At 46.0% G+C, this 15,558-nt stretch overlaps 1 protein-coding gene across 1 annotated transcript in view; it reads right to left on the minus strand.

Moving 5' to 3' along the window:
* Positions 1 to 12,305: 12,305 nt before the first annotated feature.
* Positions 12,306 to 15,558, minus strand: part of LOC137426274 (glutaredoxin domain-containing cysteine-rich protein 1-like) — a 49,811-nt gene continuing 46,558 nt past the window's right edge. Inside the window, exon 6 of the mRNA XM_068114937.2 lies at positions 12,306 to 12,982. Coding sequence (XP_067971038.2) covers positions 12,872 to 12,982 — 111 coding nt within the window. The 3' untranslated portion in view covers positions 12,306 to 12,871. The remainder of the gene's footprint in view (positions 12,983 to 15,558) is intronic.

Genomic DNA, 15,558 nt, shown 5'->3' on the forward strand with positions numbered 1-15,558 from the left:
AGCATCGACGTTAGACGGGATAGAGTTTAGAACGACTTATAGCCGAATCGGGCCCTCGGTGCGTGCTGGGCCTCGCTTTGAACGGCCGCGTCCGTGCTCCACCAGGCGGAGCGGGCGGCAGGATAGGAAGGGTCGTCATGGCGACCACTTTTTGGTGAGGCATTCCGGCAGGCCGAGATCGAGCCATGGGATGGCTCCGTGCCGAGATGGTGCGTGGGATCTCGGCCCGGGTAAACCTCCTTCCCTGCACCGAGTGCCGGACGCATCCAGCCGCTGGCACAAAACAACCAGCATCCATTGCTTGGCTTTACGAAGCCGGGCTTTGGACAGGGATTGGCGCACCGAGAGGTATTAGTGAGTAGACTGGGTGATGAGGTTAGTGTTTTGGACCCAAAATTGGAGAAAAACAAAATTTGATGATTGGCAAGGGATTGGCAGTAGTGATTGGCAGATGATGGGGAGTGATTGGCAAATTTTTAATTTGTTGAAATTTGATGTGCAAAATTGGTAGTGAGCGATGGGCCCGGTGGGTAAGGGGGGCATCCCTGCCACCCTTCCCAGTGGGGGCAAAGGAGCAATAGCTTATGGGGTGTATGGCAGTGAAAACTAGCCCGGGTGGGTTAGGATATGGTGTGTAGGGATCTAGCGAGGATTGACATTAGGTGACGTTAAGTTTAGTTAGTGACTGATACCTGTAGTAGGGACGCAGGTAGATTAGTGTGGATGATAATGACGAGGGAGCGCAATAGTTTAAAGGGACGACTGGGAAGCGCAAGTTTCAGAAGGGTGTAGTTAGCTGAGATGATGCCGTGTGTGTGAGAATTGAACAGGTGTGATTGCACAGGTGTGCAACTGGACAGGTGTGTGGAGCAGTGTATGAGTAGTGAGTGTGTGGATCAGCGCGAATGCGCTTGGGGAGAGAAGGGTGCAGGTGGCACCAGGTGTGAGAGCACAGGTGTGCAGGTACAGGTGTGTGGAGAGAGTTGGAGTGAGTGGTACGGAGTGGTGTGCATGGTGCGAAGGTGTGGATGGGGGAAGAGTGGACCCCTTTCACGAATACCCGGGGCGGGTAGTGTAAGTGTTAGGTAGAGGGTATAGGTAAGTTGTGGTTGGATATTGGCATTTGTGGTGCGGTTGCAGAATGGTGTTGTGGATGGGTGCATTAGTGTTGTGGAAATGGCTGGGCGTGTAGCCTGTTAGTGTGTGTAGTTGGTTGGGCACTCCACCACTGTGAGGATGTCGGCCAGGTGAGGCCGCAGGTGGGCTCTGGGAGCCGGTAGTTGTGAGTGGGTGCCTGAGGATCCCGGGTGTGGATCGGGCAGCCCAGTGCCAGAGAGGGCACCGAGTGGGGAGAGAGCCAGAGGGCCTTCCCCAGGTAGTTAGGTTAGGGTGAGGAGCAGGTAAGCTCGGAGGCAACTGCAGTGGTGGAGGTGTGCAGGTGGGTAGACCCACTGGGAGAGGTACACGCCACAGCCCAGAAATTGTGCGAGGGCACCGGGAGATGAATCGGGGGAGTGAGACCCCAAATTGAAAAGCACCACAGTTTGGCCAATGGGAATTGGTTTTTAGAACCCATAGTGTAAGAGGGCCAATGGTTTGGCCGGAGAAAGACCCCGGGTAGTGTAAAGTTGTTAAAGTCATTTAGGAGATAGTTAGGATTGATGAACCTGTCGCACCATACGCAGCCACTTACCTGTGGTGATGATGATGACTCCACACCTGTGTTTTCTTTGTTTTGTTGCAGGAAATGAAATTGCTGTGGATTTGTGAGACGCATCACGACGTGGATGAGACATTGGGGTGATTCCATCTCTCCCTCCCTAGAAGGGACTGATGATGAATTGGTGATGGCAAATTATGATGTTGAGTTGGAGATGGCAAATTTTGATGAAAGTTGAAAATGGCAAATTTGATTGGTTAGGAGGGAGAGAAGACGAATTTGGTTTATGGGAGGAACGGGGAAGACAGTAGGGATGTTTGTTGATTTGTAAAATAGATGTTTATGGGTAGTGTTGAGTTTTGTGGATACAGTAAGGGGTAAGGGAGGGGCCATGTAGGTTACCTGGTGGGGGGGGGGGGGGGCGTACGATAGGAACGTACCTGTCTCACCTGGTTCCCATGTGCCCCCCAGTGTGCATCATCTTGTATTGCGTGCACTTTTGCGCCCTTACCACCTTACTCACTTGTCTGCTTCTTTTGTCTCCCACCTCCGAGGATCTGGCTTTGGGGTAGAGAGAGAGGAGAGAGAGGTGCTGGCTACGCAGTTGTGGGCCTGCACTTTCGCTGCTTGCTGCTTGGATCGATACACCATATGGACCGCAATGTTTGTGGCCACCCACAATGGACCGCAGCTCTTTTGCGGGCAAGCACCACCCGTGGAAGGACCTATGGGTCAACGTGGCACCTATGCCAAACAGGTGAACCACTAACAGTTGACACCACTGAAGGCCACAATATAGAAATGGACGCGGTTGGCGCCTTTCTTTATTTTTTGAAAGAGGCAAGAAGGCCAAGTGCACCACACGAAGGCAAGACCAGCGGCAGAACATCGGCCGGCTGCGACACCACCGGTGATTTATAAACACTTTATTGGTGCACCGGATGGTGCTCACTGTGTGATGGGGTGGTGCTTGATGCTTGGAAGGGGTGCTCTGCACATTATTAAAGGCCGTAGGCCACAGAGCACTCGTGGGTTGGTGTATCGATGCTAGCATGCGTGCTCTCTCTCTATGCATAACATCTGCATGTGTTCCTCCAAAAACAGGTCCTGGATCGTAGTGTAAATATCAGCGTAGTCTTGTGTAAATAATGCTCCCTACCGGCTGTATGTTTAGTTTGAGGATTCTTTCCGGATTCGGTTATCCTGTGGGTGTGTTTCTGTGAGGAGAAGGGTGCAACGTCGCAGGGGGACATATTTACTCATTTGTGAATATCTGTAAAACTGTCGCACTCAGGGTAGAGTTAATAGTAGAGGGAACTACATTGCGTGCCACACTAAAGTAGGTAAAAATTTATCGGGTCGGGACGCCCCGAGGGTAGAGAAGGGTGCAATGTTGCGAATATGGAATTTGGCCTCCATATCCGCTTGTAAATATTCCCCTATTTCCCCAATACTCCCCAACTATCCCCAATCCCCCATTCCCTAGTCCCATTGTCTGTAAACAACAATCAGTAGAGCCGACCTTCCCCTTTTTCCCCCATTAAATGTCGTGCCCAGGTCCACCGCATCACACGTAGACAACTTTCGGACATCTTGCTAGTTATTCTTAGTCTATGTCAGTTAAGGCCTCGTTTCCATTAATTATGACTCTTCGTTGCACCAGAATGTGATTATATGGCACCAGTAGTGAGTTTAGGACCTTTCCCATACCTCCTCCCATCTTCTTCCCCGTCTACAACAACAGAGGGGCACGGCGCTGCGCGGGGGGGAGTGTGCGTCCTCCCACCGGCTCGGTTAGCCGCCATCGACAATGCGCTCCAGACAACGCGCTCCAGACCATGCGCTCCACGGGGTTACCACAAAGGGGCTCCTTGTCAGCTCCTCGTCAAGGGCGGAGCCGGTAACCCCCCCGCACGCACCCAATGAGAAGCAACGTGCCGATTCCACGAGGCGGAGCTAACGAGCCGAGGGCGTGTCACTCCCCGCCGGATATACGCGGCCCCGCGCCGGATGTGACGTCAGATGCGCTCCCAGCTTGAGACGAAAAGACGCCACCTCGAGCGCTGTGCAACCTTCCGCATCTCTGGACCGGACCGGGTCGATCCTGCCCTGAGGCCAGGTGCACCTGGAGCCATCGACAACCGCTTTCCTGCCATCAACCCCCGTGTGAGTCAGCCTTGTCCCGTTTACCTGTCGTCTGTTGGGGTTAATATAAGGTTGTGTCTAAGTGCCTATCTTCCTTTGCTGTCCCTCTCGTCCCTGTAATCTGACCTTCCGTAACGAATATAATCTCCTCCGGAGGTCTTGAGAACTGAACCCTTGGAGTCGTGTCATTTGAAACCCAGCCGTGTGTCTGTTCCTTCATTGACCTAGCATAGCGCGACTAGTCAACTTCGAGTATAATCGGTAACTTGTGCAGACGTGGTCATCCCAAAACCGCTCGGTAAAATAACATCTAAGCCACGTCTGTAACAATATATATATATATATATATATATATATATATATATATATATATATACACACACACACACACACACACACACACACACACACACACACACACACACACACACACACACACACACACACACACACACACACACACACACACACAACACACACACACAAATATATATATACACACACATATATGCACGCACACACACACACACACATATATGCGCGCGCACATGCACACACACACACACACACATCCCACATGTATATACATGTTTAAAGTGTACGTGCCCTTCCCCCCTCCCCCGCCCGGCAACGCTGAGTACTTCTGCTAGTAACTAATGAAATAAAAACGAAGAAATATCTCTGGGTAATTTCCTGAAACTCGGTGAAATTCGCTGAAATTTGCTCGGTGTATCGGTGAAATATTTTATTTGGGCGGTGTATAATTGCTTCGAACGAAATATCTCTAAGCAATTTCCCGTCTGTGTTTCATGTCCATGCACACGTGAAATGGAGTTTGTTTTTGCACACGTGAAATGAACATGTGAACCTTTACTTCCGGATAATAATGTTGAATGAAATAAAAACGAAGAAATATAGTGGGGTCACCCGTGGGAATCCCACGGGCATGGACATGTGTGACATTTCGACATATTGAGTTAGATGCTGCACATTCATTTTTACAAAATGGTTACTGGCAAGTCATCAGATCCAGAAATGGTGTAATGAACACAATTTATTTATTTCACATAATATGTGACCCCTCACTCCTCTCCACCTGACACTCTCCTCTCTCCACCTAGCACTCCTCTCCTCTCCAATCCCTCACATTCCTCTCCTTTCCAATCCCTCACCTCTCCAATCCCTCACACTCCTCTCCTCTCCAATCCCTCACACGCCTCTCCAATCGCTCCTCACACTCCTCTCCAATTGCGCCTCACACTCCTCTCCAATCGCGCCTCATACTCCTCTCCAATCGCGCCTCACACTCCTCTCCAATCGCGCCTCACACTCCTCTCCAATCGCGCCTCACACTCCTCTCCAATCGCGCTTCACACTCCTCTCCAATCGCGCCTCACACTCCTCTCCAATCGCGCCTCACACTCCTCTCCAATCGCGCCTCACTCCTCTCCAATCGCGCCTCACACTCCTCTCCAATCGCGCCTCACACTCCTCTCCAATCGCGCCTCACTCCTCTCCAATCGCGCCTCACACTCCTCTCCAATCATGCCTCACACTCCTCTCCAATCGCGCCTCACACTCCCCTCCAATTGCGCCTCACACTCCTCTCCAATCGCGCCTCACACTCCTCTCCAATCGCGCCTCACACTCCTCTCCAATCGCGCCTCACACTCCTCTCCAATCGTGCCTCACACTCCCCTCCAATAACTCCTCACTCTCCTCTCCAATCGCTCCTCACTTGCCTCTCCAATCGCTCCTCACTCGCCTCTCCAATTGCTCCTCACTCGCCTCTCCAATTGCTCCTCACTCACCTCTCCAATCGCTCCTCACTCACTCCTCACTCGCCTCTCCAATCGCTCCTCACTCGCCTCTCCAATCGCTCCTCACTCGCCTCTCCAATCGCTCCTCACTCGCCTCTCCAATTGCTCCTCACTCGCCTCTCCAATTGCTCCTCACTCGCCTCTCCAATCGCTCCTCACTCACTCCTCACTCGCCTCTCCAATCGCTCCTCACTCGCCTCTCCAATCGCTCCTCACTCGCCTCTCCAATCGCTCCTCACTCGCCTCTCCAATCGCTCCTCACTCGCCTCTCCAATTGCTCCTCACTCGCCTCTCCAATTGCTCCTCACTCGCCTCTCCAATCGCTCCTCACTCACTCCTCACTCGCCTCTCCAATCGCTCCTCACTCGCCTCTCCAATCGCTCCTCACTCGCCTCTCCAATCGCTCCTCACTCGCCTCTCCAATCGCTCCTCACTCGCCTCTCCAATCGCTCCTCACTCGCCTCTCCAATCGCTCCTCACTCGCCTCTCCAATCGCTCCTCACTCGCCTCTCCAATCGCTCCTCACTCGCCTCTCCAATCGCTCCTCACTCGCCTCTCCAATCGCTGCTCACTCGCCTCTCCAATCGCTCCTCACTCGCCTCTCCAATTGCTCCTCACTCGCCTCTCCAATCGCTCCTCACTCGCCTCTCCAATCGCTCCTCACTCGCCTCTCCAATCGGCTTTCCCCATCTCGTTTCTCTCGTTTTTCTCCCGTCTCGTTCTTTTTCTTGCTCCAAATCGGCCCGTCGGAATCGGAAATCGGGCCGTCTTGCTTTCGTGCTTGCGCGTAAATAAATTGTGTTCATTACACCATTTCTGGATCTGATGACTTGCCAGTAACCATTTTGTAAAAATGAATGTGCAGCATCTAACTCAATATGTCGAAATGTCACACACATCCATGCCCGTGGGATTCCCACGGGTGACCCCGCAAGTTTGCATTGACGTTCGTCGATGGACTCGTTCGCCCGTCTCATTCGTTTTCTTGCTGCATCCTGTTCAAGTCTGCGTTCTTCATCGTCGTCTCATTCATTTTGGAAATAGAAGTTTCCACGCAGCGCATGAATTGTCGCGATCCTCAAGAGGAAGTGTCTCGTAATCATCAAATGATAAATGGCAAGTAAATTATATTGTGGAAAATTAAAGATTTCAAATAAACCTATTTAAAGTGTATGCGCACATAACTAATTTAAAAAACGAAGAAATATCTCTCGGTAATTTCCTGAAACATATTTTACTTCCGGCTAATAATGTTGAATGAAATAAAAACGAAGAAATATATGTCGGCATCATTGTTGACGTTTTTGTGACGACTGTCATCAAACGAAAAAGTAATACTGTATATCTTAACGGAAAAGCAAAAGCGAATTTTTAATATATATCGACACATTGCCGTCGGTGTCATGTTGGGCGGTGTATGATACACCATGACGCGATTTTTAAAAATATATCTCTGCATTTTCCCGCGTGTGTGGAATGTTCTCAATTATTGCTGACACCGAGTCCAAAACCATCGATAAAAATGAAATCATATGGCGAGTTAGATTGGAGATAAAGGCATGAGAGAGACTCAATGGCCTTGAAGTTACAGGCCTTTGAGAATTCATTTCGTTCTATAAACGGCAACTTTCATCGGATTTTCTTCCCGTTTTTTTTCAACCGAGTCTAAAACTATGTTAGCGACGGTGAAAAATGAAATGATATATCGAATTTGATTTGAAATAAAACTGGGAGAGAGAGCAAGACACCACGGGCCTACAAAACAGGCCTCAAAGCTATGCGAGTTAATAAAATGGTGGATATTTGTTTATAATTATATGAAGCCACTCATCCACCCATAGCTATGGGAGCTATGGGTGGAGCTACTCTGCAAACCGAGTAAGCCACACCCCGGGCAGACGCCCAACAGACAGACAGACAGACAGAATCATCTACGGCTATTATAATATAGATATATACACACACACACACACACACACACACACACACACACACACACACACACACACACACACACACACACACATCACTTTGTTTCACGGTGCGATCAAAGATGGCCGAGTAGCGGCCATTTTAGTTGTAAAAACCCGATGTTGAACACGTGCTCAACCATTTCTCGGAAATGCATTTACCCATCTTGTTCAAACTTGGCACACAGAAAAGGAATAATGGCTTACATTTGTACGTCATGTATTTTCGAGATCAGATCCAATATGGCCGAGTGGCGAGCATTTTGTTACTGAAATATGTCCCCAACCATTTCTCGGAAATGCATTTACCCATCTTGTTCAAACTTGGCACACAGAAAAGGAATCATGGCTTACATTTGTACGTCATGTATTTTCGAGATCAGATCTAATATGGCCGAGTGGCGAGCATTTTGTTCCTGAAATATGTCCCCAACCATTTCTCGGCCATGCGTGCACGAATTTTGTTCAAACTTGGACAAAGACTATACATGAGAGTATGCATATTGCATATGCAGAATACTTTGTTTTGTAATTCGATCAAAGATGTCCGATTGGGGCCTTTAACTCCGTATAGCAAAATTGCTAAAACCACGGGGGCAATTACATTTTATGTCTTTTTCTCCATGTTAAATGGTTTTTTGTTTGCTTCTACAATTACACATAACAGTCAGAGGAACTTCCAATGGCTGAGAGCACCTATCTCGGAGGTGAGTTCGGGCTTTCAGAAGAGATCCAAGCAGGAGTGGAGGAAGTGAAGAAACATTGAGAAAACTTAAGGGATGATAAAGCTCCAGGACTGGATAATATACATCCGAGGGTCTTGAAGGATTACGACCCCCTGCCACCAAAAAACCGAAAATGGAGCATTGACAATATTCAAGCCTTGGCAGCTCCATATAAATCGGTAATCGTTTGGTTTGCTGACTTGACTACCAGCGAAACAATCGTCCACTTGCTTATTCCATTATCAATGGCGTCCAAATCGAAAGCGACAACCATCGGATCGGACAGACAATGGAATGAAGCTTTTTATATGTATTGTAACAATAGCCCCAGTGAAGCATGTTACTGCACACCTTCATTTGAACAAGACATTGAGAAGATAAAGAAGAGAATGAATGTTATATTTTCTAACAGTAGATCTACCTGGGGTGCTGGCGCTTCTGATCTACGCAGTTTATACTGTATATCACTAACATTCATTCATTTAATGAATATTGTGCAGCTGCATGGATGGCAGGAACATACGGTACATCCAAAGTTTATTAATGCATTGACTGCTGTTTTCATATCTGGGGTCACCACCATTAAAAAACAAAACCATGGACACAGCGAGGGACAGAAGAGAGCACCAACCTACATCCAAGATGAGGGTCCACCAATTCCAACCACAGGACTCAGCATTTTTTAAAAAAAATTGTATACAAGAACGAGGCTCGTGTAAGAGCTAACATTAATCATAAAAACAAAAAAAACGAACATATAAAACGTGTAATAAAGGGAGCGGGAGACAAGACGGGGAGAGAGAGGGAAGCACACAAGTACAACACATTTGAAAGCAGGGACATCGGGAGATCTGTGGGAGGGAGAGGGCTTGGGGGGGAGGAGGCATGGGAATGGGGGGGGGGGGGGGTGGGAGAGGTATAAAACACATGGACACTGCTCGGACTTCAAGGAAAGAATTCGGTATTTCAAAAAAGTGGATCTGGGGTGAATTAACGGGGGTAGAAAAGATCAAGGGTGTTGGATGGGGGAAGATAAGAGATGGTGGTGAACAGCTGTTTTAAAGACCTAGAGTGATTGAAGAGAGTGAGGGAGTTTGTTCCAGAGGCAGGGAAAAAGAGGAATGAAAGAGTGGTGAGCGGGGTGTCTTGATTTTGGCAGTTTAACCAGAAGAGGGTTGCTGGCAGATCTTTTGCGACCTGTAGGAATATTTTGTGGACAGAGCACAGATAGAACTGGGGGAGCAAGACCGGATAGGAGTCTGTAGAAGACAGAAAGACCACCAATCTGCCTGCGGTGAGTGAGTGAAAGGCCCTCGGAGTTAGCTTCATCGCGGCAGATTCCAATGATTCTGAAAGCTTTGGTTTCAACAGCGTGATTTCTGGTCCCATTGTGTAATTTGCTCTCGCTGCTCATCATTTTGTATGCATCCTGTGACTGCTGGTGACATCATCGCAGGGGGCATGGCTGTGCATACACACTACCTTCACTACTACATGGTTGAGATCTCATTCACCCGAGGAAAGACTTGCTGCAGTGGAATGAATGCTCTGAACGACCAAAAGCAGACATACTCATTTACACAGACAGAGCAGCAGTCAACTCAACAGAAAATGGTGGAAGTGGGGCAATAATTTACAATGGAAATGTTGAAGTTGCACGTCCATGGTGAGCTGCTGGTCGTTATTTCTCAAGTTATCAGGCAGAGCTTACAGCAAGCAATGGTTCACTTGAATACTTAAGAGGAGTACCACTTGTCCAAGGTACAAAGATACTTATTTGCAGTAACTCGGAAGCATCACTCGATGAACGCAGACCCTCAAGCATCACTCACCAACAGTGCATTTTCCTTCACCAACCTGCTCAACATTTACCGATCTCTTCACGTGGCTTACAAGTTTAAGTCCATCAAGTTGCACCGTTCCATTGTTTTGAGTTGGCGGATCATTTGTTCAAACCTTGGAGGGATGGTTTGTGTTGGGTTGTTCTTGTTCGTTATGTTATTGTCCCAAAGTTTGTATTGGGTTTTTTGTGTTGTTTTTTTGTATACAAGATCGAGGCTCGTGGAAGAGCTAACATGAATGACAAAAAAAAACATACATAAGACGAAATAAAGGGAGCGGCAGACGAGATGGGGAGAGAGGGGAAAGCACAGAAGTACAGAACAACATTTGAGAGCAGGGACATCGGGAGATCTGTGGGAGGGAGAGGGCTTGAGTGGAGGAGGCGTGGGAAGGGGGGTGGGATGGGTGGGAGAGGTAAAAAAAAAAAAACATGGACACAGCGAGGACTTCCAGGAAGGAAGTTGGTATTTCAGAAAAGTGGATCTGGGGTGAATTAACGGGGGTAGAAAAGATCAGGGTTTTGGATGGGGGTGGGGATCAGGGTTTTGGACGGGGGACAATAACTCGAAGAGTATTTTTGATGGCTAGGCAACGACTGAAATTAACAAAAGCATGAATGGTTGGGAGAGATTTCAGTTGGTTGCGTCTTCCAATGATCACCAACATCCAACTACAAGGCATCGTTTTCCAAATAAAACCCAAAAGGGACGTTGAACACCGATAAAGATCTCAGACATCATCACCTCACCTTAAAATCACCCTTCTCTCTGCTCATCCTCACTCTTTCATTCCTGTCTTTTCCCGCCTCTGAAGCAAACTCCCTCACTCTCTTCAATCCCACTTATCCCTCCAGGTCTTTAAAACAGCTGTTCACCACCATCTCTTATCCTGTGTCTGGCATCAGACATACATGGCGGCGGCCATCTTTGATTTTGACGTGGGTTGCACCCACACACCAAATTCGAATGCGGTCCTTCGCTTACGCACGCACGCACGCAAACACGCACGCACGGACGGACGGACGGACACACGGACACACGGACGGAGGGGAAAACCATAGTCCCCCTTTCGCTCCACTGTGTGACGGGGGACAATAAGCGAAGTACCAGCTTCTAATCTGGTGTGTGGTAGTATCTAGGCATAAGGAAGAACCCTATTGAAAATTGAGTCGCCACGTCAAAATCCAAGATGGCTGCCACCATATATATGTCTGAAAGTTGTGAGCGAAATATCTTGAAAAATAAACGAACTACTAACGTCTAATCTGGTGGGTGTGTGCACCTATGCATAAGGAAGAAAGCTATTGAAGATTGGGTCGCCACGTCAAAATTCAAGATGGCCACCGTCATGTATGTCTGAACCTTGTGAGTGGAATATCTTGAATAATAAACGAACTACTAACGTCTGATCTGGTGTGTGGGTGTATCTACGCATAAGGAAGAACCCTATTGAAAATTGGATCACCACGTCAAAATCCAAGATGGCCGCCTTGCGTCTTCCACTTTGTCAACTCGCATCACTTCACCGACGGGGGACCTTGGCGTAATGCTTGTTTATTTTATTTTATTTTTGTTGGAAGTTGAAGAGCATTTCCTTTTACCTGGAAGGTTAGCCTCGACCTCAATGTATGCACACCTATTGTGAGCTGTCTATAGTGTGGGTTAGAATCTTAGCCCACCCATAAACCGTCATCCCGATGTTCCCAGGCAGGGCAATTCACCAATGTGCCTCCCTCGGATGGACTTTTAGCGGGCTGTCTTGTCTGCTAGCATTAGTACGGGGGCGTCAAAGATCCCATGGTGTCCTTCACGAAGAGGATGCAAGTTATTGCCGGAACCCTGAACAAATTACGAATTAATGGGGAAAAGCAGCCAAAAAACGAAACTGGGCAAAAAAAAAAAAAACCGTTCCCTGGCAGATTCACAGGGATCTATTAAATAAGTTGGAGTAGACGAGGCGTATAGATGTTGTTCCTTTATTTGAGCAGTTTTCTAAGTCTAATGCCCTTCAGCAATAAAGTTTGGTGTGAGGGATAGCAGCTTTTATGTTCTCACCACTTGAATGAGGTTATACATGACAACAAAAAAGATAGAAATACATTAACACCAACATGTCTTAAAATAGAATGAATGACTGTCTTCACAAATGTTTTTAAAATGTGCAGAATTTATTTCATCTCAAAAATGGGAAACAAATAATAAATTAACCCCCTTCCTCACCCACATTTCTGATTCCTTTTAGTTATGCACATTAATTTATTTATTTTTGGTCTTTAAAATGCATCGGAAATGGACTCCATTCCAATTGCAAGATCCCACATCAAGAAATAATTGAAACTTGCCAAAATGTTATGTTTCGGAATTTCGCTCTCATACGAGCCTCGACTTGGTAAACAAACAAAAAAAAAGTGAATCCATGAACTCGTAAACGATCGAACTCCAAGATAAAGATGTGCAACATGGTATGAAATGGAGGTAATAACTAGGAAAGTGTTCACTTGACTTCATTTTAAAGACGTCTTTAATAAATAATTCATATATTATCTATATTGCTAATAATTTAATACAAGCCATTCAGGGCTTGTGAAACCATTCGAGCAGTCGCTGGAGTAAAGACCAGCTGTAGGTTAAAGATCATGCCCCAAAGAGATTCTCCATTACAGGATCAGGGAACAAGAGAGAAGAGAGAGCTGCCATTCGATCTGTAGTGTCAAGAAAGCAGGAGGCGCCTCATCCCACCAGAATGAAGAAACTCCTTAATCCGGCTTCTGAAGGTTTTTACATCTTGAGGCTCGTACCTCAACGATGATCGTGTGATGTCCTGCAATGCAAAGAACACAAATGGTGAGCATTGTGTGATGATCTTATGATGCTTTTTAATTATTATTATTTTATTTAAACGTTATGTTATAAAAAAACACAAACTTGCACTTGGTGTTAAGCATTTTGTTCGTGAGTTCAGATCTCTGTTGTTCTCACCTTTATTATATGATTGCTTTATATAAACACCTTGTACTTTTGATATCGAGACAAAACACAACTAGAACGACACTCGTAGACCACATAGCCTCACCTCGCGCATTCATTCTGAACAAAAAGATCATCATTGACGGAACATGCTACTATTATGGCCCACTGCTATTATCGCCCTATTATGTCGCATGGTTTTTTTGTCGGGGTTAAAAACTTCAAAATTGTAATTCATTCGCATCAGGTCATCGATCAGATATATGAAGGTTCCGGTTTATTCGGATAAACATTTCAATTCGACCAATTATGGCTGGAATCCCACTTCACCGATGACGTCATTGTTATCACCCTGTTTGCTCCATGGAGAGTTGATGACACATGCCAAGTTTCAATTTTTTTCATTTGAGTGGTTTCAGAGAAAACTATGTCCATTTTTTTCCCCTTGATCCAATATGACTGTCATACCATGTGACCTATGACATCAGAGTTAAGCAACAATCATGTGACAAACCAAACAAAATATTCTCCATGGGGAGTCTTTCCTATGTATAAAGTTTCGCACCGATCCGACAAGTGGTTGTGGAGAGCCGAAAATATATAGATGTGCGAAATATATAGATGCACACACACACACACACACACACACACACACACACACACACACACACACACACACACACACACACACACACACACACACAGCAATAATCTCACATCCCCTTTGGTGCTAGACTAATTATTACAGAACTTCCTTATATTATCTGTTTTAAGAGATGCATCCTTTCTCTTATAACATAATCTTGTTCGATCTAATCATAGCGCCCAATGTCTGTGTGTCAGTGTTGCATCTCCTTCTAAATTGATGGTAGCACAAAGTTCAAAGGGTACCATATTCATTGCCATGGATTAAGGCAAAGCAGGGCCAAGGAAAAATTGATTTGGATGAAAACTTTTTCATTATCCACATCAATAAATGCCCATACAAAGATAGCTTGAACTATGCTTTGCGTAGCTTGGTGACAAGTCCAGAAATGCTGCTGATTGGCTGTGCGAGGCTAGTTGCATTGCAATCGGCTTCTGGCAAGTGACATCAATGCACCTTCAACTGTTCCTGTTACCGTTTTGAGAATTGCAAAAAATGAGGGAAAACTCGATATATCTGCGAATACAAAGTAATCGTCAAGGGTAAGCCATCCCCGGTGCCCGCGATCCAATGATCGCCATATTATTTTCGGACTACCATATGACTTTGACCTTTAACATTTAGGGATAAAGTGTAAACTAAGAAAATGTGTCCCCATCTACAATATATCCCTAAAACTAAACATTGTGAAAATCGGAGGAAGATTATTCGAGTTTTGACCAAATAGGTTTGTTTTTGTTAATTAGGTCACGCTCCGAAAACGGTAGGTCAAAGACACTAATCAAGTGTCAGGTGCACAACTTCAATGCAGGCACACTGTTATGACACAAGACCATCTTGAAAGGCCAAGTGGACTTTGAGATTCCTTTTTGGCAAAATTGAGCGATGACAGAAAACGCCTTATTTTTTTTCAGACCGCCATTTGTTCTTGGCCGCATTACGTTTTTCAGACTTCCGATTGACCTTGACTTTTAATTTGGAGGAGTATGATGTAAATTATGTATGCCTTGTTCTAGGATATCTAGAGAGGGCAATTTAGTTCCGATGAAATGGACCTTCGTCGAGTTTTGGGGAAACATGGTAAAATGTCTACATTAGGTCTTGCCCTTAAAAATTAGGTCAAGGTCAAAATAATTATGTCAAACTCGCATACCTTTTATTACCATTATTAATGCAAAACTTAATTCTGAAAGTCCCAGCAGTATCTGAGATACATCTCGGATATTAGCAGAAAGAGGGAGGAAAACACAAATGGTGATTTTGTACTTCTGGAGGTGTAATACCTTTACCTTTAACCCGGAGGGGTATGATGTAAATTAATCGTAAATGCGCATTGCTATAGGCTATCTGGAGTGGGCAATTTCATTCTGATCAGACAAACTTTAATCGAGTTATGGTGATAAATGTTAAAATGTCTAATTGGGTCATGACCTTAAAATTAGGTCAAGGTCAATAAAAAGGCAACACTGCATACATTGTATTCCCATTATTGATGCATAATTTAAATCTGAAAGTCCCAGCCGGCTCTGAGATGCAGCTCGGAAATTGGCAGAAAAGGAAGTAAAAGAAAAAAAAAAATTTAAAAAATTAATAAATAGTGGTTTAGTACTCATCTGGGTCTCAGGAACTCTGGGGTACTATTAAAAATTGGGGGCACTAGTTACAGAAACAAACCCTACAACAGCTATAAGGCTCCGATCCAATAGGGGGAGGCTTACTTGGACAAACAAATACCAACAAAAAGTGGGCCTCGGGCTCGAGGGGTGCAAGAGCATTGCATATGC

This window comes from Myxine glutinosa, chromosome 4 (genome assembly GCF_964187855.1).
Source record: "Myxine glutinosa chromosome 4, kmMyxGlut1.1, whole genome shotgun sequence".
NCBI lineage: Eukaryota > Metazoa > Chordata > Myxini > Myxiniformes > Myxinidae > Myxine > Myxine glutinosa.